Source organism: Pempheris klunzingeri, chromosome 4 (assembly GCF_042242105.1).
Source record: "Pempheris klunzingeri isolate RE-2024b chromosome 4, fPemKlu1.hap1, whole genome shotgun sequence".
NCBI lineage: Eukaryota > Metazoa > Chordata > Actinopteri > Acropomatiformes > Pempheridae > Pempheris > Pempheris klunzingeri.
The window spans coordinates 13,645,651-13,673,076 of NC_092015.1; the positions used below are offsets into that span (position 1 = coordinate 13,645,651).

The 27,426-nt window shown below is 40.4% G+C and overlaps 1 protein-coding gene across 1 annotated transcript in view; it reads left to right on the forward strand.

Moving 5' to 3' along the window:
* Positions 1–27,426, forward strand: part of grik4 (glutamate receptor, ionotropic, kainate 4) — a 136,505-nt gene that overhangs the window by 67,803 nt on the left and 41,276 nt on the right. The window contains exons 7-9 of the mRNA XM_070828810.1: positions 20,326–20,487; positions 23,959–24,111; positions 25,243–25,347. Coding sequence (XP_070684911.1) covers positions 20,326–20,487; positions 23,959–24,111; positions 25,243–25,347 — 420 coding nt within the window. The remainder of the gene's footprint in view (positions 1–20,325; positions 20,488–23,958; positions 24,112–25,242; positions 25,348–27,426) is intronic.

Here is a 27,426-nt window from a genome sequence, read left to right on the forward strand (position 1 = left end):
GAGGAGGAGCTTCACGCATCCTTCCTCTACGCCTTCTATCTTTCTGTCTTTCTTTCTTTCTCTCTTTGTCTCTGTTTGAATGAACTAAATGTGCTTCATCACCATTTGCAGGTGATTTACTCAGCAGTTATGGTTGGTGCATGTTCGCCTGCAAACTAAGCTAATGTATAACATTTCATTCTTAATTGTCAGTTTATTAGCATAGAGTGCACCACAAATGTGAATTAACATGGGGAAATTTTCATCAGTTCTATAATGTCTTTTCAACTAGTGCACCGTAGCTTAAGGCTACTTGTTAACTATAGTTAGTGAAATCTAATGATGCTTTGAATATGGATACTGGATATTGTTCACAATGACACTGTTCTCAAAAGAGGTGACAGAGGCAGATGGAGAAAGAGATGAGAGAAGCAGGTGAAGGAAGTGTTGCATTACAAAGCTGCTTTCAAAGCAGTAGCAGGCCAACCACTGAATTATTATGGCTGAAACAGTCTCTTCTTAAATGCTTTGTCTCCACTAGGTATACACAAAAGTTACCTCTGCCACTTTTGTTATAGCTGGAAATGTATTTTACATATTATTCTATGTGATTTACTGTGCTAAGGGTGTTCCCCTTTTATAAAATGAGCTACTTCCTCTCAAAATTTGTGCAAATCCCTGCTTGAGATTGACCCCACATTTGAGATTATTGGTGTTGAGGCACGTAGAGGCTAAGGGATCTGTAAGAGTTATTGTAAGATCATAACGATAGTGTCTTGGAGAAAATTTGATGCCATAGTAAACTTACCAGATAGCAGCTCCTTAATGGAAATTAATGAGGTTTGAACCACTTTGCTCTAATAGCACTGTTGAGATGATTCATATCAAGCTGATTTATGACTCATTAAGAGTGGGCTGCTGCCATCTTCATGTTTTCCTCCACAGCCCTTGACATAGTCACTTCTCCTATTGTAGCTCTTATCCCTTTTTTAACCTGCTTGTCTTTGCTTTCCTTTGTGTCTACACAAACGTAAGCTCCCTCATCACTCTCCTCTCGCTTTGTCATGCAGGTCTGCTGCAGGGCACTGCATAGCACGCAGATTCATGGTAGATACTAGATGATGACCCCTACATCCCCCCTTCCCGCTAACATCACCACCATTTTCTTAAAATTCAGCCATTGCTCAGTGACGGCATCGTTAATAGCTTCAGCTAACATCATTAAAATGGCGAGCAGTGTGCCCCTGGCAGCCTGGGATAATGCAAAGCTGTGAATGGGAAAAAAAGAAGTGTTGCTGTCTCTTTAGTTGTTATAATAAGTGATTCATTCTATTTATTGTGTTTCTAATGACTCTGCTCTTTGCATTCTGTTCACCACAGACACACATATCTGAATGAATACACCCATACACAAAAGAGGTTAGGCACAAGTTTCATTATGTTCTCTCACCGTTCAGTTCACTGTTCAGTCATTCTCCAAACTCACTGTAATAATTCATCTCTGAAAAATGGCAATAATACTTTGAATGCTTGGGTCACCTTTTGATCCTCTCGTTAAAGTACACTGTGTCATTGCATGAGACTGTTCGGTCCAGTGAAATGACAGCATGGGCCATTTGTTCAAAGATCTTAAAACAACTTAGAAGATTCAAAGTAGGACATAATGTCATGTTCTCACAGTACTGCGAAAAGAAAAGGTGTGTGGGTCAGGTTGCTGAGTTAGTTTTTGGGATCTTTCAATCATCGTCACTAAGTTAACTAAATGCTAGTCTTTTTCCCTTGCTTACTGTTGCTACACCAAGTTTTCATGTATATGGAGTTCTCATTTGTCTCATCAGTTTTGCTGTTTTGCTGAAATGTCAACTGTCACAATCACATTTTATCAGATGTAGCTAGCAGGGGACACATTTGCTCGCACTAAAAGACAAAGACTGACACCAAAGCTGTATGACCAAGGCAAAAACTCTTCACTAGTTCTAGTTTTGATGACATGGAAATTCAGAAACACCATTATAGAATTATCTACACTGCAACAAGTAAGTATAACTATGATAAGGAAAAATGTAAGATCAGACTCTTCTCTTGTTCTGTGTTTGGCTGCTAAGCTGACACACTTGGACATGTGAGGAAGTTAGATTTATGCTTTAATGTTTTTATTTTCAAAAAAGTATGTTTCACGTAGACAAGCGAAAAGGCTTTAAGATATACACTATCATAACATAGTCATAGTAACATAGTGTAAGCTTGCTAGAGTGTAAACCTCCTCAAGTCTAATTAACAGCAGGACACTAACATGAACCTATACTTTGATATACTTCTACATATGACATGTGGGACTGGCTTCTATACATGGGAAAACACAGCCAGCCAGTATAACTGCAGTCTTCCTAAATGTAACCGCAGCGGCAGCAGATCGCAAAAAGGTCCTTTTCCATTTTTGCTAGGCTTATGTAGAGGCTTTTTTGATTGCACTGATAAATTACCTGATGTTTCAATCAGGACTTGGACTTCATTGAAGTTTTGGATATAATTTGATTGAGGTAATCATTTTTTAAAGAAATCTCAATACCCTCCCTTCCCTCCAGGCTCCTCTGTCTGAGGAAATTACTCTTGAGCCAAAGACGTACAGGAAGCAAGACAGATGATTAAGATGATTGTATGAACACTAATCTCCCTATGCGTGTTTCGGTTCATGGACATGTGCATATGTGTGCACTTTAATGGTATGGGGCATTCCACTTCAGATATTTCCATTATCTCTGGGAGCAAATAACATTTATGAAGTCTATTAAAAGGTCACGCTTATCACTTACTCCCTCACCTTTCCCCCTGAAAGAGCTTTTACATAGGTGACCTGTACATTTACTTCTTCCTAACAACCTCTTTAATGATTGAGATTATTACTTAAAATATTTAATTAAAACACTGTGGGAGGGAAAAAGAATTCTGCACCATCTTTAAGAAATATGAAATCAAATATTCCTGTGATGTTCAGAATAATGCAGATATATGAGACTACTGCATATGGTTTAACTTGCCCTTAAAATACAAGTTTTATATTAAAGCAGCAGTAATTTGATCTAGTTGCCTGGTGTGTTTTCTCAGTGTGATGTCTGTAGGCACCAGCGCTGAGGGTTTGCTGTAAGATTACGGTTCGTGCTTTGACATCAGTTTGCCTATATTAAGGTTCATATTGTTTCTTTATGGAGGCAGCTTCACAATGCCATGGAGAATTGAACCTTTTTCAGGTAGCAACCACTTTTTCAGCACAGTAATTGCTAGGTTTCCCCCCCTAACACTTGTTATTTATTCTTTTTCTTTTAAGAAAAATAAGAGAGGGGTATAACATGGAACAAAGGTCACCAGATGGAGTCAAACTGGCAACAGTTGCTACTATGTGTTATGCTCTGTAATCATTCAGCTGCCAAAGTGCTACATTTATTCTTTTTCTAAAGCAGTTTAGTATTCGACTAAGTTCTAAAGTCGGCAGATTCGTAATTACCATGTTGCTATGTTATATATGTAGACATTGTGAAAATAGAGAGGGAGACACATAAAGCCCAGAGGTGCATGTCTTTACTCTTAACTGTGCTATCTCTGGGAACATTTTCAGATATTTATTTCCTAGTGGCACAAAGTTCATGGCTTATGATGTTTTCTTGTTACCTTATATACATCTAAACTTTGCTGTCTATAATTAAACCAGTTTTTTTTTTAAGTCTGCATACCGCCGCCTCTCATTATCCAGAATAAATACAGAATTGGTACCAACATGCAGATAATTTTCTTCAGCAAATCTCTTAATGCCTGTGATCATAACACAAACTGTTATTTGTTCCTGTTTTAATGTGTTTGTGTGGGCGGGAGGTTTGACCCTCTTGCAGCATCTAATTAAACCATGACGGGTAATAAAAGCTACATTTTGAGCTGTCACTGACCATCTACGACTGTGTGTCTTCGGTGGGAATGTTTACTGTGTATTCTGATCAAAAGTGAATCTAATCCATCTAAATTTCTGTCATTTATGCTGTGGTTGTAATTGCATGATGGAACAAGTAAGAGTTAACCAGAGGGTTTGCAGTCTTGTGTTAATTGAGTGAAAAATGGATGCTGTGGTTAATGTCAAATTGGTGGTTTCTCCGAGAATACTGAATATGGTGGATAAACTGACCTCACAACCTCGTTCATGAGTAGACGGCCTGAATTCTGATACATAAATTCAAAATATCAAAAGTTCTACCACAAGAAATAAAGCATACATTACTGAGGTTAGTCAAAGTATATGTTCACTGTGTATGAAGTGTTGTACAACTCTATACACCACAGCAATGGAACTTATGAATCCACGTTATGAATCCACAATGACATTACAACGTAAGGTTTATAAACATAAATTTATCTGATATATTCCAACCTTTCTGCATCTGCTGCTCCCCTCACTGTCTTTCCTTTTCTCTCTGTCTTGTCTCCCCTTATTTTCTCCAACCATTCCCTCCCTCTGTCTCCCTCCTGTGCTGACACTTCATTTATCTCTGGTCCTGACATCCCTGACTAACGATCTGCCAGACTGCTCCCCTGCCTAATCTGTTTCCCCTGAATCATCTCAAGATGCTCATCAACGTCCTCATCCAGCTATCCAGCTCGAGTCAGGGTTTTTGTCATGCCCACTTATGGATTTGACTGCTCTCGATCTTCAGTTTGACTTTGTTTGTTTATTTTGTTATATGTTGATGTTTTTAATCTTGTGTGAGAAATTAGGGGAGGAAGAGGATGTAGTGATGCTCCTTTTCTCCCATCATAACCAAGCAGAAATATTGCGGGCCACATTCATTATAGTGAATTCAAACGATTTCTATATCGTAGCCATCTGAGTTGTTTTCAGTCCCTCTCTCATGCTCCCCTTAATTTATACATGATGTTTGTGTTTGTTTGAGTCAGCTACTCGTTTAGAAGACAACAGTCTATTGATGTCTAAGGTCTCTATGGTTAGGATAGATGTGAAAGACTATTCAAAGACTATTCATTGACCATCATTAGAGGTAATGATCTTCAGTGAATGCTACCTCAGGTGAAGAGAGACAGATTTTTTTCTCTTCATTAAAAGACATACGATTTGTCTGCTATGTGTTCCTCACTACATAAATTCTGCTTTGTGATTTCCGAGGCACTGAGTATTGTAATGCCTCATCTCAACACAAGAATTCCCTTTAGTTGATGCTGCTGCTCAGAATTAGACACACAGTTGATGGGGAGGAAGAGGAGCGCACAGGCATCACTCAGATTGTATCAAACATTGTTTCTTTTATTCCATGTGATAAAGCTCTCAGTGCCGGTTTATTTTCTTCTCTCCCCATTAAGTCCACTTAATACCCACTGTTAATATCCTGTGCTTTAATTGTAAGATCTAATAGAAATCTTGGCCCTTGGGTCACAGTGAACAGAGAGATTAAAACAAAAACATGCTTCGTGAAATAGCAGGGGAACTGAACAGCTCCACAGGGCTTTTAACGCGTCTTTCTGTAAAGACAGCTTTGTTCCTGGGAATGTGAGTAGCCGACATCATGCAGCCTTCTCAGCCTTAACTTAATTTAACACTCACACGAAAGCCGTGCACACACATATGCTTGTCTGATGGATGCAGGCACACAAACAATCAAAACAAACAGGGCTCGCACACACTCACATTTGCTGACACACACGCACTCAGTCCCTGCTCCATGGCTTCCATCGAAGTGATTTGTATCCCACAATCCGAGCTACTCGGCAGGATTGAATAAATCACATCAGGCTGGCAGTGACTCATCATGTGTTGACGGGATGCCTAATGTCATTTGAAGGTTAGGTGAGCACGGGATTGGGCCTAGCAGCGCCTCACATGGCACACTTTCACTTTGTGATATCATTTTGAGTCTTGATGAAAGCGTTCAGGCTCTCGCTTTCTCGCTTTCACACGCACACACACATGCACACATGCACATTCCACACGACACAGTCAGAAAACACGCTTTGACACACAGTGCCGCCTGACATATTATCCTTCTCTGCAAAGCGGGGACCATCAGTTCAACCCCCCACACACCCCTCCGCCTGTTTGTTTTGTTCTTCATGTTCCATTTCCCCTCCACACACCCATGATCTTTCTTGTCACTGCAGTCATTGTCATGCACCCGTGCCTGAAGAGCTGCCAGCACTTCCTGACTGTCACACGCACACATACACATACATCATCCACATGAATGATAAAACTCAAATAAATAAACTCATGTACATGCTCACCCACATAACATTGCGTGCCTCCCACCCACACGTACATGCAGCTGTAGCATGTTGGCCAGCTTATCTACCTGCCTGTCTGTCTGTCTGTCTGCTCCCCAGAAATAAGCTGGTGAACCTGCTACCGTGGTGCAGAAACAGGCACACACTATACTCCCATTTCAACATAGAACAAGTCATTACACAACACACACATACACACAACACACAGTCATTTCAGCTCATCTGTCTTTTTCCTTCTTCTGTCATTTTCTCTGTACATGTTTGTAAGAGCTGATTGGCAGTTTTGTATAAAAGGGCGATGAGGGGAGTTAGGTTTTACTTCTGAAGCATGGCTGATGCTGTTATTCACTAGTTAATCCCTATTCTTTCCCAGACACTGCCGTGCTCCCCGTCATTTGTTCTTGGCCAGTTGGGGTTCGGGGCTCGACATGCTCCATGCTTCTAATTATTCCTCCCAACACTGTCAAATGATAAAATGCTTTATAATTGAATGTGCCACTGAAGAACAGATGAAATGTATGCCTGCCTCCTCGACCTGCACAAACATAATTTTCAAATTGGCTCCTGACTCATATTCCAAATGTTTTTTTCTTTCACAAATTTTGAGGTTGCTTCGCCCTCTGTCACTCTGTGCTAGTAAAGAATAGATAATAGCTTCTGTCTGCCCTTGTCATTTCACCTCTTCCTTATTGCTACTCCTTTCCTTACTGCCAAAACCTGCATCCTGCTTGTCTCTGTCTCTCTGGGTGTGTCTGGCCTCGATAACAATATTGTCTAGGTGATACTGAATTCAATTTCAAAAATGTATTGTTCTGGAAAAAAAAAAAAAAAAATCCCATATCTGTGAATGTGAATGCATTGAAAGAACACCCCCTTTTGAAAAAGTAGTTTTCACATCAGCCTCACCCTCCATCTCCGGTGTGCACTGTGGGACAGAAGATTTATAAATCCCAAAAAAAAAAAAAAAAGTCTTGTCAGTCAAACTGCTTTAGAGAGCAGCCACTGTGACTGTGAAAATGATTGGGATTTAATTAATTCCCCTCTACGGCTTATGTAAAGTTCATATTTCCCTGTTTAGACACAGAGTTTGAGAATCAATCAACTGAGTAATAGAAAAGGTAATAGGCTACGTGGACGGTGACAACAGAGAGCTGCATCCAACCAGAATATAAATTATGTCATTATTATGTCACAAGTGTGTTTCGCCAAATATTGTCTGCTTGTTACTCATTTCCAATGCAAAGATGCCAACTTACTTCACTGAGAAGTGCATTTATTGTGTTGGTGCTGTAGAGAGCAGTGTAAATACTTGTTAACGCAGCTAGTCCCCCGATAGAAGGACAAATTCTTTTTGGGCTGTAAATTGATCCATTCCCACAAGCCCCAATTCTCCATTTGAAATTGCCATGTCAAAGTGTTTTCAGGTTCAAGTTCAACGACAGCAGATTGCAAGAAACTCTGAATAATTGATATAATATAATTGATAATTGATATGATAAAATTGATGCAAGTATTATAATTATATTATAAATAATATATTGCTTGTGTCTATGTATACTTGATGCAAGAGGTAAATGTCCACTCTATAGCTGCATCAAAGTTTTTGATTGATAATTTAGCATCTCATTAGAACATATTGTGCTTTAATTACATTGTGTTTGCATTCCTGAATTTGCTATAGAGCAACATCGGGCTGCTCGCGCAATTATATAACTTAAGCGATATCCAAGTAGCTTCTACTTCACCTTGTCTCATCACTAGTGCCCAAATATGTACAATCCATGCACAAATCCGAATTTCTACACTTACAGTTGCACCTAAAATGATTCAACCTCCATTGCAAATTACGTGTACAAATGATCAGCTGTGTTCAATGAACAGCTCAAAAGTTTCAAAATTATGCAAACCCTTCTTGACAAGCATCTTTAGTACTTAGTAGGGCGCCCATTTGCTGTTATGACCTGCTGCAAACATGATGCATAGCCAGACACCAGGTTCTGACAGCGTTCCTGAGGAATCTTAGCCTATTCCTTATGGCCAATAGCCTCCAGCTCTCTAATATTTTTGGGTTCAAATCCCACCAGTGATTTTCTATGGGATTCAAGTCAGGCGACTGTGACGGCCACTAGTATCTTCCAGGACTTTTTCTGAAGCCAAGCCTTAGTTGACTTTGAGTTATGCTTGGGATCATTGTCCTGTTGGAAGGGCCAATAACACCCAAGATTCAGTGTCCTCGCAGACGGCCTCATGTTTTCTCCTAGGATTTCCTGATACTTGATTGAATCCATCATCAACACTGCAGGTTTCCAGTGCCAGAAGATGCAAAGCAGCCCCAGAGCATCACAGCCATGCGTCACTGGAGGCAGGTGTTCTTTTTGGTGTATGTCTCATTCTTCCTCCTCCAGACATACCACTTCATAGCCCCAAACAGTTACAGTTTTGATTTATCGCTCCACAAAACAGAATCCCAAAACTTCTGTGGCTTATTTATATGGTTTTGAGCATACTGGAGCCTACTTGTCTTGTGCTTTTTGATTAGTAGTGGTGTATGTCCTGGTGTTCGGGCATGGAGGCCTTCACCGTTTAGTATGTGCCTTACTATGGAAACCTCAGTGTCTGCTGCCACCAAGTCTTGCTGCAGGTCTTTTTTTCCAGTCACTCTCAGGTTCTTGGCCACCTGCCTCCTCAGAAATCTGGTGGCAGCCGTCAATAACTTCCTCTTTCTGCCACGTCCAGGTAGTTTAGCCAGTGTTCCTTCAGTTTTGAACTGTGAACTTTGCTTCCAACAGTATCTCTGGGAACATTCAGTGCCTTTGCCATCTTATTGTTCCCTTTTCCTTGTTTGTGCAAAGCAATGATCCTAACATTCTGGACAGTTCTCTTGACTTACCCATGTTTCTAACATGCAACCAAACGTCACTGTGAACAACCCCTAGACCTGATGTGTTCTGTCTCAAGCACAACTGATTGAACTGATGAGGCCCTTGATTAGTTGTATCATGTGAGCTTGAGGCAACACCTGAATTGCAAACAAGTGCTCTTATGAGGGATTATATTCAGGGGGCTGAATAATTTTGAGACAGCAGTAGTTATTAAAAGTGGCATTTTGTGTTGAATTTGGAGAAACGACTTGTAATATCAGCTGTGTTGAGCCATTTCAACTGTTTTTGTCTGAGTTGTTCATTGAACACAGCTGAAAGTTTGTAAATGTTGCCAATGCACCTATTTTGCAATGGGGGTTGAATAGTTTATTTTAAAAACATAATGGAGCTTAAATTGCAGTGCTCTTGCAATTTACCATATCGGCATCATGTGTTTTTCATGTGATTATCCAGTAATATTGCAGTTTCCAACCGTGAAAAGAGCTTGAAAATAATTGTCATGGGAGACTATGCGCACTTCTCTGATATATGCGAGGGCTGAGTAAAATGCTCCATTGGCGCTTCCAATCAGTTCATTATGCTCCATATCAGATTGCACAGATGATGAATAATCTGAGTCTCATTCGTGTCTTTATCATTTATTGCCTATTTTTGATGACAATCTGCCTTATTGAAATGTCACCTCTCTATTGTGGGCCCGTGTGTCCCAGTTTATTGCTGCAAATAAGCAGCTATTGATTGTGAAAAGCTAATGTAAAGCCTTGCAATTATGATTATTACTGACGCTTTTGAAGGGTTCAATGGGGCCACTAACCTTACTGCCATTACTTTTTAACACTGATTAAACATATTGTCTCAATTGTTACCACTTAAAGCCAATGCGTGTAAAATATCTAATAAGTGGTTACCTAATTCTAAAAAAAAAGGCATAAACTGAATATTCTGGTCACCTATACTGTCACCCACCTCACAAAAGGGACATGTCTCTTTGAAGTCTCACACGTCTCACACAAGGAGAAGTGAATGACAGACACATTGACATGCACTTCAGTATTCATGAAGGGCATTCATTTATCATTAATGGCTAATTTTTAGGGTTAATAGGTTGAGACATGAGGTCTTCTCGTGTTCAGAAAATTAGATTTTGATTGGGATTTGCAAAGAGAATTTGTGTGTTGGAAAGTATTCTGATTTTTAATTTGCTCTGGCATCAATGGAAAGTCAGCCTTACAAAGAAATGCAAACAAATGATGTGCAATGAAAGATGTTTAGCAGTTCTTGACTGCCTTATGGAGATAGTGGAGTGCGTGGGAGACTACCAACGACCTGGCATGTTTAATATGTGAGTCAGGCCTCCTTGCCTTATCTCCCTAAACATAACTTTCCAACAAAATGAAAACACACTCTGAGAAGGCTTGTTTACCATAAAATTATAAGACTTGAAGTTCCCCAATCTCTTTTTATCTTTACAGATTAGCAAGACCACGGTTTGATGTTTGTGTAAAATAAAGGTAAACCATTTAGTGTAGTGTTCCACCTCTCAGACTCACACCTTTGTATGTGTGAGAAGTTCTGGTGTATTGATTACTCTGTGTCAGCCCTATTACTACCAGCTCTCCCTCTGAGCCCCATGTCTGGATGACTCAGTGTTGACAATTGTATTACAGCCTATTATCTGCCAAATCCCAAGGCTTGAGTCACAGCTGACTGTAGGGTCCTCTTTGGAAAGTTGAAATTGCTTGCCGACTTCATACCTGACTTCCTCTTTACGCTGCCTAACCTTCTTCTCGCCTTCGTCCCACAATCCCATCTTCACCTTGCTGCTGCTGTCCTTCCTTTACTTTCTCCGTTTCATTTTTTCCTTCCCCCTTTCATTTTCCTCATCTTTCATTTTCCTCATCGAACTGCTTACTAAGTTTCTTTCCACTCTTATTCCTCTTTCTATAGCTGCTTTTTTCCTCCCTCTCCTCATTCACCACTCTCTAACCTGCCGTGTACTGTATAATAAACTGATAACTTGCACTCACCACCACAGTCACCACAAGTCGAGAATCATTTATCTTTTCATGCCACTTCATGTGAAATGTATGAAAGACCTTACAGTACATTCATGCCATGTTAAGAGTGCCTCTATTAAGCAGCAATTGCTCACTATTACACGTTTAATGTAGCAGCATCTCTGTGGCTTGCAAGGACACAGATGCTCCAGTGTGTGTGGATGCACTACTTAACACTAATGAGCTTGTTAATTGCTAATTAACTGAAATAAAGTCACATTTTTAAAAACCGTGACCATTCTCTTCACATTAATTACTTTTCTGCTGTAAATCAGCATCAGAAAGCCCATGTGGCTATTGGTCAGTGACCACACTGGTGCCATGCGTCAAACTGTGATTAATTTGTGTATTTAAATCCATCTGACTTTGGGTGTGCCTTTTGTTCTTTTGTATTGTAACACATTTAGCACCTACCAGAAAGTCATTAGCGATGTTTGGAGCAAATATCATGCCTAGCTCTTCGCTGTTTTAATCAGCCTGATGGAGCTTTCATTTTGATGAAACGCATAACTGTTATTGTATTCTGATTATCTCTCTGCCAGACAAAGAAATCCAGACAGAAAGTTCAATACACATCAAGCTGAGCTGATTACTGAGCTGATCAGGTCCAATCAGGATTAACAAGGGACTACACAACAAGTTATTTGCCTCTGTGCAGTTTCTCTCTGACATTCTGTCATTCAAGTCTGTTACTAAGTTGTAATATTTTAATTTATCTTTGACTAATATATAATAACCTCCAATAACTTTGCATTGGGTTAATAAAGATGCACCTGAACGGTGAAGTTCTTTTTCTTAAGGTTCTGTGCCACAGATGATTTGGGAATTTAACTTATCTGTATTGCAATCGCATTGTGAGTGTGATTTCCTAAACCAGATGGCTTTCATGTGCTTTTTTTCAGCTGCTTATAATGCCTGTATGTACTGTATGCTGAACAGCTTTCATTACCATCACGATGCAGAACACCCTGCTGATCTAATTAAATTGGTCTCAGAATTGGCCACACTTTTGAGAATAGCACAAAAAACATTTATACAACATTTATAGGAACTCACAGTGCATTGCCTCCAAAACAAAATGGGTCAAATGCAGATAAAGAGAAAAGCAAGTTAATTAAAAGAATTTGAAGATATCCTGCATTAAAGCATGGAAATACTATGTAATGCAACAAAGCAGAAAACAAACAAAAATGCTTATTGAAAACAACATCTAAATGAGGCAGCAAAGTCTCTCTCGTTCTGCCATAAAAGGCCGCAGTGAGCCCCTGTCACCATCAATTCACCAACTACAGAGCTGAACCAGCAAGGTTCAAATCACCTGTGCTATACAGCAGAGATTAAAGGTGGTTGGAGTTTGCTTTGGGCAGCACGGTGGCCTCACAGCAAGAAGGTTCAAATCCAGGTTTGAACCTGGGGTCTTTCTGTGTGGAGTTTACAAGTTCTCCTTGTGCTTGTGTGGGTTTTCTTCCAGGTACTCCGGCTTGCTCGCAGTTGTGAGTGTGAGCATGAGTGGTTGTCTGTCTGTGTGTTTTGGCCCTGTGGTTGGCTGGCGACCAGAGAGGGTGACGGATAAGCGGTATAGATAAAGGAATGGAGTTTGTTTTGATCCAGGGGCACGAGATCCTGTGAGCTGCTTTCACTTCATACTCCCTTTGAATACCTCAAAACTAAAAGTGAAGGAAGGGTGTGATATAAAATTCAATCAATCAATCAATCTTTATTTATATAGCGCCAGTTCGTAACAGTGTTATTTCAAGACGCTTTCCATGAAGAGCAGGTCTAGACCAAACTCTTTAATTAAGAGAGAGACCCAACAATTCAGGAATTCAAATATAAGGGTTCAAGAATTACGGAAATTACAGCAAAAAATATGGAATAAATCTCAGCATGACCATTAAAAGCCTTACGGATATTTCCTATATGTGATGTGTTCTCTTCCTGTTGTGGAGAGGACGTCTTGTCTCAAAGATGAGGGGTTACTTGGTCTTGATGAGAAACACTCTGGTGATCGATGTGAATCACTCAGGGCTTCCCTGACATGAACAGACTTTAGATGGAGTCTCATCTCCATTATCTGCTGCTTCTCCCACTGTATGTTTTTTCGGTCTTAGTATTTCAGCCACCCACTCCTCTCTCCACCCCACTCTGCAGACTCTGCAGCCTTAGAGGTCCGGGAAACGTTTTTTGTCTCCAAACAAAATAATGTCCTCTGTGGACGCAAAGCTTTTCAATTAAAAGAAGCAGTTATAAGTAATTTGAAGACATTTTTTGACTTTGAAGGCTTTTCTCCTTCAAAATTTCATTTGCTTCATTTGTGCTCTCAGCTGCTATGCTCAGCCATAAAATTCTGCTGGGATTTGAATGAAAAGCTTACTGGAAAAGATAGACTGTTTCAGATTCCAAACATATGCTAGTGTCTGCAATATTTATGGTGTTTTTGGCCTCCACCAGCCTAAGAATTATTCAGGGCATAAGGTCTCTGCTTCCCAAATAGGCTGTTACTGTTGCAGGTCAAACGTAATTCTATGAATAATGGAATAAAATTGCTCATTTGTTTCCAACACTCTGCAGGAATGCTGCCAGATTGTTTTGATGTATGCGGCTATTAAATGCTTTCAAACAAACCTAATGTATAAACCCCAGCATGCTGGACTAAGATATATTGTATGCTAATTTCACGGTCGTCTCACGAATGAATGAATCAGGCCACTAGGAATGATGTAAGTGACAGGTTAGGGACCTACGCAAGAGCGATGCCTTGGGTGCAATCCATGCACATACAATAGAGTAAAGTATCCAGACAGCAAATGCATGACCACAGCTAGTGAGAAATTGGCGGAGCTGCAATTATAGTTTTCAGGTCCCACTACAGTAGACTATTGTGTTGAATTTCAGTAAATCATTTATCCAATTTTGCTATTACATCCCAGGTTCATAACAAGTCTTTAGGCATGACATTTGGTAATGCTCCCTCTCTCCTCCTCCTCTCCTCCCATCCTACGCTCACTGAGAACATCGTAATTAAGAGGCTGCAGGAGGCTTTAGAGCTCAGCCTGAATTTACGTAGCAATTGATACAAGCATGAAATGACTTATTGCCAAAAACACTGCATGAACATTCCAGCTATTAGAGAATAATCAGTGTGCCACTAGAAGTGGATTTCATTACAGAGTGAAGACTGAGGCCTAAAGGTTTTAGCCTGTTATACCCTTCCCCCCAGTACAGCAGCACGGACGTCATTAATTAGTACTTTATCATTAGCAAAATCAATATGCAATTTACAGAAATGTTACTCAATCATAGGCCACTGGAGCCTGTCTGTTCTTTCACAGGGCTGCCATGCTAGATAAGGAGTCGGGATGATTTCTCTTTCTTCTTCAAATTGTCAATTATGATTATCACTACTGACGGCTCTGTCTTTATCTGGGGCACATTTTACAGAACAGAAAATAATGTCTTTACCATTTGAGGATTCAACAACCCAAGGAAATGCCACATGAGTGTCTCTCTTTAAAGCTGCGCTGATCAACATTTTTGTATTAACAATGGAATGAATGACTACATAATGACTGTGTAATGTGAAAGGGGTCACTCTTAGTGACAACCCCTCTAAGGATTTTCACCCAACTCCGCAGCTGCCCTCAAATCTCTGAAGCTTTTTAGCATCTTTCGCCTGATTGTTTTTACTTTTACAGACTGCAACTTTACAGCTTGGTTCAGTCTCACCACAATCATCAGCTTCATTGCTTCTACGCCTCCAGCATCAAGAAATCCTCTGATAGAAACAGTGTATGCTAACTGCCAGCACCAAACAGAGGACCAGCAAAGATAGGAACCAGCTGGTGAACATAGGGGAGCATTTAGCATCATAAGAGCCAGATATTTTTCTCCTAGGTTGGTGGAGACCAAAACAGAGCTGTACGTAAACACAACTCCAAACAAATTCAAATTTTGCTCCTCATCTGATGGATGTGTAAAAATTGTTTGCTAACACATTTGGCACAGCAACGACATAAGGTGATAATATGTCAGTGTTAATAGCTTGGCCAAAAGTGGCCTGCTTAAACTGCACTTCTGCTTATGATACTTAGTAGAGTAGAAAACACAAAGCCTTACATTTACTTGTCCAGTAGCCCTTAATACAACTTTAATTTATGTAAAAATTATGCCCATGAGTCAATGAATGTGCACTTCATTGTTCTGACTCATTTGACATTACTGTAATGTTCCTTTACACCATAATTGACCACTAGTTCTCAACTTCACCAAACTCCATTAATTTTAATGCCACTGTAACAAAGTTCTTCAAACAGACAAAATGTTCAGATGACTCACTGAAATACTGAGACCTTTTCAATTCACCATATGAAAAAAGCAACAGAACTCTAACATTCCCTGCATGCATGCATATTACAAAACTCCCTATACAGTCTAACATGCATTTTAAAGGCTTATCTATCAACAGAACATTTCTGGTAGAGATATCAGACTCTCAGTTACAGGATGTTGTACCATGCCCGTAGCAGAGATGCAGCCTGATTCAGTGAATATCCTTGGAGCCTAAAAAATCACTATAATCTGAGCATTTCTATCCTATTTAGGGAGATGAGATCAATGGACAAAGAGGCTGGTTGATCTAAAGAGGTTTTTGCTTCATTTTGGATATCCTGTTTAGGATGGTGGATTTATAGAGGCTTATAGTGCAGCAAAGAAATATATTTGTGTATGTGTGTGGATGGGGAAGGGGAAGGGGTGTGTAGGGGGGTGAAGGGGCTGGGTTCATGGCAGGGTATCCCACTATCAGCAGCATCTGTCCTCCTGGGATCTCATTATTCACTGTTCAAGCCGACTATACAGTATATCATAACAAACACCAAGTGGTCACAGATTTGTCCGTTTCTGTAGGTGACTGCACATGTGGGCATGTGAGAAAGGTCCATTATGTTAAAAGTAAGATTAATCACTGAAAGTTAAAGAATATAAGAATTAAAAAAAAAAAAAGAAAGAAAGATGAAAGACACATTGAGAGAATAAGAGAGGAGACAGAAATAAAGAATGGATGAGACAGACACTTCAGATTGTGAAGTTTTCAGAGGGAAAAGTGTGAGAACTGAGGAGGTGAAGCAACAGTTTTTGGTTGGTTGGCTCAAGTTCCGGCTACTGATTGATCTCCAGGTGACAGCCGGTGTCGGTGGCCCTCGGCCAGGCTGTCATTCCCTCGCGCTCTCCCACCCTTCCGCCCCTTCTCATCTTCGCTCTGTCGCTCCCTCTTTCTCCCCTACTGCTTTTTAAGCTCTCAGTTGTGCCAACTAATCTCTCACCTTCTTCTCTCTCCATTGATTCAACTTCTCTCTGTCTCTATCTCTGTGTCTCTCTGTCTGTCTCTCTCTCTCTCTCTCTCTCTCTCTATCTCTGTGTCTCTCTTTCTCTCTGTCCTGATCATCATGCTGGTCCTCCACCCTTTTCACCCCTTCAATGGTGACAGTTGGTTTCCTCACTGCTCTCTTCTACCCTCCAACTCTGCCTTTTCGTTCCCCTACTGCTGAGAGCCAACTGTCCTCTACTAAGCGCTGTCCGTTTCACACCACCTATTTAATATGCAAGAGGGCATAATTGCTCATGTGGAGGGATTTAGTCTGTGTTTGTATCTGACCGTGTGTGTGTGTGTGTGTGTGTGTGTGTGTGTGTGTGTGTGTCTCTTTGAATCTGGATATGCGTGTGTGTCAGTGTCTGTGCCCTGAAAGCCTACCAACACAGCACATTAGTTTTCTTCAGACATAGCCTGAGGATATTTTGGTGACCTTGGTCTTCAGTCAGTATGTGCATGTGTTGCTCAATTATAGGGGCTTCGCTTTCCTGAACGTGGGTGTGCACATGCACTCTCCAGTTTGTGTTTGTGCTTGTGCTCGTTTGCGTGTGCACGTGCATACATACAGGCACCCTTGAGGGGCATGTTTAATGATAGGCTCGTTTGCACAGTTCTGCGTCTAATGATCTATTAAAGTACACTTAGCCAGTAATTATGTGGCCAGTCCCAAAAGGCTTACGAGAGCCCACAAGAGATAACTAGAGATACAAGAAAAGCCTATATGTTTTATATAAAGCACTGGAATCAATAATATTATGGCTTTAAACTTTGTTTTTGGTTTATGATAAAAGATAAATAAAGGATATTGCCAAATTAGTTCTTTCTCATTAAAATTAAGATACTGATGAAGTGTTCCTCGAACTTTGCTGAGGATCATTTAATCTCTTTTTCACTTCTCCTCTTCTTCTAGACTTCTTCTTCAAAGTGTCTGTAAAAGTGAAACAACAAAGTCAAGAGAGTCAGGCTATTAACTTTACAGAATTATATTTTTCAAATTCACAAGTGTACTTACACAAAACAGAAGGCCTTTTCTCTATCAGGTTAGACCATTATACTAGTCATTAGCAAAATTGTTTCCTGAAGTTCAAGAGCATCTAGCAGCGCCTAAGATTTCAGTGCCTCATCTTCTCATCAGGCAATACATATTCTGTTCAAATAGGTTACAGTTCTTCGTCTGCCTCAAATCATGATAGGTTATGTATTAAAACTATTTTCTTGGCACTCTTTTTTAGTCACAAAATTTGATTTTCCACACATTTCTGTCAACTTTTGTTTTTTAGCATACATTTTGGTGAAAGTGTGTGCAAGAAGGAATTAGCTTGGGTAGGATTGCAAGTATAAACTGCAGGAGCAAGCATGGCTAATGTGCCAACAACAGCAGTCCACAAACTTTCATATTATACAGCTCCTTATCAAACACTTTTGCCACACTACACATTACAGCCAATTGGCATCCCTCCTTCTCTGCTGCCCGTATTGTTTCATCATGCAGTTATATAAACAAAGATCTAAACAATCAGTATTCCGTGAATGAGGGATCAGAGTTACCGTCTCTCTTTAACTGGCTGAACATTGTGATTTTCCACGTCAAAGCGTGAAGCATGTCTAAGCTTGAAGTGAAAGAGGTGGTGTCAGTTCATGACAGGAAGCAAATGTATCTCACTGTTTCCAATTAGAAATGAATAGATAGCAAAATACATTGTGACTTCACCTATAGTATGTGGAAAACAATAGTTTTAGGTGGAGTTGGGGTTGTTATAGTGATGTAATCAGAATTCACCTTCTCTCATTCGCTTTAAAGGCAGCAGATAGTTTCCGAATGGGCCTGAAGGACAATCAAGTTTCTTGTAGGAGAGGGTGGTTTAGTCTGGAAGATGAGTCCCAACGCATAAATATACATTTTTTGTGCTGCTTTTGCACAGAAGAGTGTATTCTGCTGCTCAGGGCACGTATCATTCACATCTTTCCAGTCCTCCTGCAAGTCCCTAACCCTCCCTCTCTAACGCTCCCCATCCCCTGTCTCATGATGTCCTAGTTGCTCATCTTGAGCTCTGCGTAGGTCCTCTCCACACTTACTTGGAATATATTTGTTACCAGAGTGCTTGTTTTTAACATGCAGCAGAGTTACCCTGCTGCACGATGGCATAGCCAAACATTTGGGATTTCCAGGTTTCTGGGAGGTTGGCACCGGGGATAATAGGCTTCCCACTCAAAGTCAATATCCACTGCTTCCTCCTGGGCTCTCCTGCTCTGCTCCGAGTGTGTATCAGTGCAGTCACCCACTGGTGTCCTCACAGTGAAGTGACTCATGCTCTCTTCTTGGTCTGAGAGCTTTTACACCTACCTGCTTATCAGTTATTTAATTCACTGACCTATTCACTCTTTTTGTCTGAACGTCCATTATCTGATTTGCCTAATCCCCTTTCATCCATTTTCCTCTTACAGATGAAAAAGACCATTTTTCTGTCTTTGATTTTTTCTTTCATTTTCCTGATGCGGCATAGCCGTGTCTTAGCCTTTGTAAGCTTTGATATCTCCAGGAGCCAGTCAAGATTTCCCCTTGCCTGACTAAAATATGTGTTTTTACTTGTTTTTTAAAAAGAAGTTTTTGACCTAATCTTAAAGCTGATACCACATATGAGGTGTGTTCCAATATGACAAAACATCTCAAGGAAGTGTAGCAGTTAGAAGCTTTGATCATTGCTTTCCACTAATTTTGGTTCCTGGCATTTATGTTCCCCTCTAGCTTCCCTACCACCCAACCTATTGACCATGGCAGCCCATATACATGCACATGTGCATGGTTCCCATTTGTTCTCCTTATGCTCTTTGCTCTGCCCACTGGCCTTACAACTGTCACCTGTTTCCTCCCTCGTGACACCATTTTGTTTTCTTCCCCAGTCTCCCCTCTTCCACTCACCACCTCCTCTTATCCTCAGAGTCTCTGGCCTTGCTGGCAGGCAGGCAGGCAGGCAGGCAGGCAGACAGACAGACAGACAGGCAGACTGGGCTTGGTCAGGCTGTCATAAGCAGGATGGGCCAACGTGTTGCCAGGTGAAGGCTGCCACCTGAGGGTGGACTGGGTTCTGACACGTCTATTAACCTTCAGAAGATGTCCATCCCCCGTCACACCCCCGCCTCCTCTCCTCTCTGCTTTCCTCTATCTCCACCTGTCCCCTGTCTGCTGTTCCCCAGGCGGAGGAAAACCTGCTTGTCCCTAGAGCAAAAGAGCCAAATAACAAATACATGTATCCTCCCTCCTTTCCTATCCTCCCAACCTGGAGCATTATAATATGCCATGGATTTCTAGCTCACTTTCTCAATTATCTATCCTTCTCAATGTCCTCGTTTTCCCCATTTCCTGTCTCAGTCTGTCTCAGGCTCTTCCTATGTGTCTCTTTATTATTCTGTCCTCTCAGCACTGCAATCCTGTATGTTAGGAAATGCATGTGGCCAGTCCAAAATGTGTGGTTTTGTGCAGTGATGCATATCTAAATGGAGGCAATGAACAAATTGCTGCTGCTTTTTCATGTCAGTCAGCCAGAATAATGGGAAAACTAAGTAAGACAGATTAAATCAGATGTAAACATGTTTGATTAACACATGTCCCTTTTTACCTTGGCGATAATTCATCATATCCTTTGGTGTGATTTAAAGCAGATTACGGTAAATCAGGGCAGAATATGACAGCTGCCATCTAAGTCGGCTGCGTTTACTCAGTAATCTCTTTCTGTTCGTCTCTTTCTCTCATTTTGCCCTGCAGGAATTCTCTTTACTCCGACTGGACGATGTGGCGGACCAACGAGTCAACATAGTCGGTTTTTCAGTCTTCAACAAAACTCATCCCTTCTTCCAGGATTTTGTGCTAAGCCTCAACCGCTCCTGGCAAGAGAACTGTGACCATGCACCTTTCGCTGGCACCCCAGTAAGTTCAACCAAGTCACACACACATGATCTCGCACATACACTATCACACACAGTGAAGACCAAGGTTACCCATCTGAGAATAATGGATGAACCCTTCTTATTTATTTCTTTACCACGTCCAAACAGATTTTACTCTTCCAGTATACCGCTGTGTGTCAAACTCGCCAACTAAAACACTAAAGTCGCTTAGACACAAAAATGACTCTGAAATATAGGGATGACATTTATCCAGTTAGCTCTCATAATTGCAGGTGTTGCTGTAGGCAGTTGTTGTTTCCCAGACAGCTCATTACCAGTGTTTGGCGACCTCCTTATTACATTTATAATGGCATCTTCCTTGTTAAATTTGCTTCAGAGGAAATGCAAAGCAAAAGAGCAGCTTACATGCGCAGCATCCCCCCTTAAATCACCCACTGTTCTCCTATAAATAAATTAAATAAATATTGTCTGTAGCTTAACATTAAATGCATCATGCCATGCAAACAGTCTCAAATCACCAAGCTACTGTTTATATAATGACTGAAGACTGTTGCGGGTTTGTATTTTTAAAAACTTGAACAAGGACATAGATGCATTTGTCTCATGCTGGCTCAACATCTTTTTATGTTTTAGCCAAGCATAGATGGAAAATTTTTCCCTCCTAATTGAACATTTTGTATTCTCAGCAAAACACTATTTTATGAGATAGGTTTATCAGAGTTTTCTATATCGGATTCAGCAAATATAAAGTCGTAAATGACCTGCATAAACATGATTGAGTTTCCCACCTATTTATAAATGACTGCTTGTTTATGAGACCAAAATTTTATGAGTATTGCCTGACTCTCAAATAATCCCTCTCAAGGCTGTCACCCACATTTGTCCAGAAGTGTCACTCATAAAAACAGCGTCAGAGAGTAACAAGAGGAGCTTGACTGGCTATGAATTCCTGCGCTCAGGGACCATTAAAGAAGAACTTAGTGTGTTATTCCTTGCATGTCAATAGTGGAATCAACTTTCTTTTCACACATGCCATATTGAAATCTTGTTTAACATCATGTATTTATTTTTAAACTAACCAAGCTTGCAATATAAATGCACATATGTACAATGTTAATGATAAAAATATATAAATGACAATAGTGACAATAAACTAATGATTAGTGAATGAAAGTCAAGTAGGTCAGAAGGCAAAATCTCTACGTGATTTCTACGAGTATTAAGTTACATTTATATATTTGACCTTGTTCTAAGTAATTAAAATAGAAATGTTCTTGTCTATTTTTTTCAAAACATGATTAAAAATAAGTACTAACAAAAGCAACAACAACTGACGAGAATAACACATATGGGTGTTCCTAAACCTTGATTTTCTTAAGGGCTTCATTAGCAACCAGAAATTTAGTAAAGTCAATTAATGAATGAATCCCCCTCTCTGTTTGAAGATTAAAGAAAGCAAAAAATGAAACAAACAAGCTTATACGCACACTCATCACCCCCTCGTGCTTCACACACACACACCCTGGGTGGTGAAACAGGTTAAGAATAGTCCGAACGCAGCATGGAAAAAAATTGGTGTTTTGTGCACAGCAGGTCACTCGGATACTTCTGAGCCTGTGGCAATTAGGACTTGTGACTAATTAGCTAATAACTAGAAAGAATAAAGGCTGATGAAGGCAGAGCAAGAAAGTGATTAACTCATTTAGACATGCACATAGATAATATGCTGTCTTTTCATTAACAGTAATTAGGTCTGGAGGAAATGTAACTGTGGAGCTCACACATACAGAAAATGCGAAACCGCTTTACATGGGTAGAGCTGAGACATTTAATGCATTCAAAGATAATGACTCGCACTATGCCAACTGATCATAAATGTTCATGTAAGATAATGCAGGCAGGTTCATAGGAGAAGTTTTTACTGGAGACAAGTTATTGTAGGAAAAATTATGCTGCCCTCAATATCTTGTGTGACGTTATTTATTCTACCAAATTAGCATTAAGCAAAGTAACTACACAGACTCACACGTAGCTCTTATCTACATCTGAGACTAAAATATCAGTAGGCACATGGGGCGTGACTGTATTTGTGTTAGAAGATCAAACGAAATCAAAGGCTTGAAGGTTTTAGATACAATATTATTTTTGTAAAGCAAGCCTGAAATAATGAAAGCAGCTTACGTTGGCACACGAGTGGAGTGCACATGTGTGATAGAGGAGCTGCTGTGTGAAGACCTCTACTTCATATGTGTATGAAAAACTGAAAAAAGATATCCTTGAACACTTTGCTGAAGCACATTTGACTCTGAAGCATGCAAACCTTAGTGATATGTTTTTGTTATCAGACTCTATTCACTTCATTTCCCAGGTTCGCATGTTCTACATATCGTCAGCTGAAACTGCAGGTCTCATGCAAAAAAAACCCTCTGATTTCAATAAACTTACAAGCAAAGTTTCTCCTATTCTGAGGACCTGTTGTACAAGTCATGTAATATTAACTTTCTGCTCCTAGCTGTTCTGTATTCTAAAGAGAAAAATAGTGAGCAAAGAAAGAGATGGCAAGAAAGACAGACTTCCAGAGTGAAACAAAGATGAGTAAATGCCACGACATTATTAGCTACATGACGCAGATGATATTAGATCCGAGTGGAATATAATCAGAAATACTGTTGTAACATTTTACCATTTACTTTTTATTGCTGACCTAATGATTTGACTGTATCTGTTCCCACAACCAAGACATTATTCCCATATGCCAAACCTAAAGTGCATCGACTCGTAGTTGTAATGTCTTCACAGGCTGTTTGTGTGCAGCGTACTGCTGTTAATGGGCAATCCACCAATTATGCTAGCCAATTCAAGGTTGTAATACATCACTCTAAGGTCTAATGGCCTATTGTAGTTCTCTTTGGTTTCCAAAATTTACAATGCATCACAATCCCTCTCAGCCCTGCATCAATGTCCAACATTAGGGTCATTTCATCTCTAGTTCCATAACACAGATGTACAGCATTAATGCATAGGTTCTCCCCTAGCTTCTAATTCAAGGCAGCATGCATTTTAACCAATGTACATAGCAGGATGCAGTGGTAGTGACGATGAGGCTGTTTGTACAGGGGAGATGAGAGGAAAAGCTGCCTCTCCCACTGTTTTCTGGCCCTTGCTGAGAGAGGCAGGCAGTAATTGGAATGGTCAGGGTGTGCCAGCTTCATTGGGGATAAGAGTAGGAAGGACAAGTCTCTCCGAAAGATGGAGAGAGAGAGAGAGAGGGATGATTTCAACGCTGTCAGCAGATCAGAGTCTTTCTAATGATCTAATGGAATAATCTCCCTGCCACTCCAGGGATGGGTTAACCCCTCACTGACCGCTAACCACTGACACATTACATTTGCAGTTTGTGTGCCTTGAGTTTTGCAGCTTTTTGTGTGTGTGAGGGTGTAAATGCATAATGAATTCACCTTTTTCCCTCCCTCTCCCACTCCCTCTGCAGCTCTCCTCAGCTCTGCTCTTTGATGCGGTATACGCGGTGGTGGCGGCGGTCCAGGAGTTGAACCGTAGCCAGAATGTTGGCGCCACTCAGCTCTCCTGCAAGTCGTCCAAAATCTGGGAACACGGCACCAGCCTCATGAATTACCTGAGGATGGTAAGATTGCCCCTGCTGGATGCGATGAAAACAGACGACAGGCCTGAGCACTGCTTGCCTTATAGGAATAGTTTGGGAAATATGGCTGCTTGCTTTAGATGAGAACATCAATACCTTTCACGTGTCCGTGCGGTAAATTTGAAGCTACAGCCAGGAGTTGCTCAGCTGAGCTCAGCATAAAGACTGGGGAAAATGGGGAAAACAGCTACCCTGGTTTGGTCCGAAGCTTCATGTTTACCGTACATAAATGACAACCGTAACAATCTTCTTATATAATTCTCACCAAGAAAGCAGAAAAGTGCATTTCCGAAAAAATGTAGAACTATTTTTCCCAAGTGTTTGAATGTTGTTTATGTTTTTTTTATCTCCACTAGGCGTAAACCCGGAGGGGATCATGTATTTGATTGCGTGTGTGTGTCTGTCTGTCCCTGACTAATCTGAACAAAGTTGTAATTAGAAAGATTTTTACATAAAAATAAATAGTTAAATAAACGTCTTGTAAAGGTTACTGTGGTTATAGGTTTAGCTTTTCTGACCCTCTACAACTGCAACTACAAGAACATCAGGAAAGCATTAATTAGATAATGTCAGATATCCAAGCCTGTTGAGCTCTTCATTGTTGCTTCACGTTCTACATGTTATTATCTATAATTTCAGAGCTTAGATATTTTCACTAATGGCGTATAGTCTCAGCTGTCATCTTTAAACATATGCCCCTCATCCACGAGGTCAGTTTATCTCATCTCTACATTATACTGAGTGACAATAGCAAAGAAGAGATAAATATGAGCTGTCATATGAATATGAATAAAATGTGTTTTCATTATAGTTAGAAATGGCTTTAAGTGATTGGGCTGTCAAAATACTTGAATGTGATGTGTTCGGTATCAGACTGTTTGTCTTTCTCTCTCAGAGAGAGAAGCTGTGGAAGCAGTAAAGTGAAGCTATTACAGCCTTGTCTTTGTATTATTGTTATAAGTATGATACATTTAGAAAGACTGAGACTGAGTGCCGGTTTTGCTAATGTAGCTTCCAGTCATGTCCATGTCCACAGTGGGTGCTGCTGAGAGGGAAGCAGGCAGGTTTTCTGGGTGAGGTCTTTTAACATGTTGTTGTCTCTGTGTTGGATAGGTAGAATTGGATGGTCTAACGGGCCACATTGAATTCAACAGCAAAGGTCAGCGGTCTAACTACGCCCTAAGGATCATGCAGAACAGCAAGGATGGCCTAAGGCAGGTAAAGTAACTCCCATTATCTGTTTATTGTGTTTTCTTCGCTTTGTGCATGCATCAATAAAACATTGAGACAAAAAAAGTCAGACTGAAGCAGCACAAAGTTCATGTGATTGGTTCAAAGTAATTTATGTATACGTAACAATTGTGGTGCTACTGAAGTGACTCAAACCCCATTTTCACTGGCCGTATACACCAGTTATTGTTGAACACAAAACTCTTCCTGATCTCAGTAGGGCACTACTGCTGGCAAATGTTGGAGTTGTCTTTATAGCAGTGATGGAAATCAAGCTTGATTGCACAGCAGGGATCTGTGATAACACTTGCTCAACTGACATCTTTTGGTGTAAACGATCCCCATTATCCTGCTAGCAGATGTGTCAATGTGGCAGAGCGCAAAATTAAATATTAGAGACACCTCTTTGAAAGTCCAAAACAGCATATTTTTGCAGAAAAGAAATGTAGGTTAAAAGCAGAAAACAATAGGTGTCGGCTTTGCTGCTGTTGCTTCTGCTTCTACGGGTTTTACGGATACATCTGTAACTTCTGATTAGATGCATATTTGAGTTTGTCATTCTTTAGGGAGTAAAACAACAATTAGTAATGTTTTGTTTTCTTGTTTTGTTTCACAAAATGACTTTAATATGTCAGCAGGGATTCGTGGGTGGTGTTAATCAATACTAGTCATTCCAGTATTGCTTTAGTGGATGGTGGGATTTCAAGCTTCCTACACAAGCAGTCTTTTTGTGCTCTTTCGTTTAGTGAAAATACTCTACATGCACCACTGGGCATTTCAGTCTATGCCCTCAGCCACCCTGCATGATCTCAGAAACTAGTCTCCCCTGACATCTCTTTGCCTCAATTTCACAGTAGGGAACACTGCTTCAAATACTTTACAACACGCAATACATTTACCAGGATTACAAAGACTGAAAGTAGTCAGTAATGATATTATAGCGAGAGTTTCCGCTGCATCATGTCAAGGATACAGGAATCAAAAAGCATTAACCCTCAGATCTCTAATATCTGACTAAAGACTCCCTGTCTGAAAACCTTTTTGTCTGATAGATATAAATTCCACAGTCACAAAAATCATCCCAAACATTCTCTCACTTTTGTGATGTCTAAATAACTGAGAACCCTCTGAACTGAACTGACATTTCCTGGACCTCACTTAGGGGACGAGTGACCAGGAGTTTAGCAGGCAGGTAGCAACAAGAACATTGCCTCGAATCCTAAACTGGCAGGGGAAAATCTGTTCGGTCAAAGTGATTGCCCAATACTTCCCCATCCATCAACGGCATCTCCACATGCTCCAGTGGAGCTGAGCCGTCATCAGCAATAACAATCTGTGGTTGATCTCCCTGGAAAAAGAAAATAGGCTGAATATGAGTAATGGATGGGGAAAAAGGGGATCAAAGGTAAAAATCAAAACAAAGCCCTGAACAGCTAAGTGATAGAAATGTGGATCAAGATGAAGAATCTGGCTGTGGTGGTCTTTGCTTTTATTGCAAAAAGCCCAGTAACAGTGGGTTTCAGAATATGTATAAAGCTACTGTCTTTCATATGAGTCACAAAACAGCTACAGTTTCCGTTTTGTACATTATTGTGTTCTTACAGATGTCAGTTTGTTTGAAAGCTTTGTACCGGGGAATTTGGGGATAAATAAAACAAAGTGCACAAAGTAAAAAAAACGAGGGAATGTGTATCAATAAGTTACATAAGCAAAAATATATTGTCTGTTTCTTCTGCTAGCCCTGTTTAAAGAGCACCATGTGTTTTTCCAGTCTCACTTCACATCAGTACTTCAAAATTCTGCAGGTACATAACAGTGATGGCTGCGCTTCTCAACATACTTTTCTTAAGAAAAACGCAATTTGAGCTGCAGCTCAGTGACAAATATTTCAGTTTTCAAAATCTGCCTTTGTCTTGTTAGTTTCTCTAATCGTTACAGAGCCTGCCTTAAAGAGGTGCCATTGTGTTGGTCATTTTCAATGTATTTTCCTCTATATCTGCTCTATATCTGGCTTGTTCTCTCCAGTTATCGATGCCAAAGTGTAGGGAGACGAATGAAACACGCTCT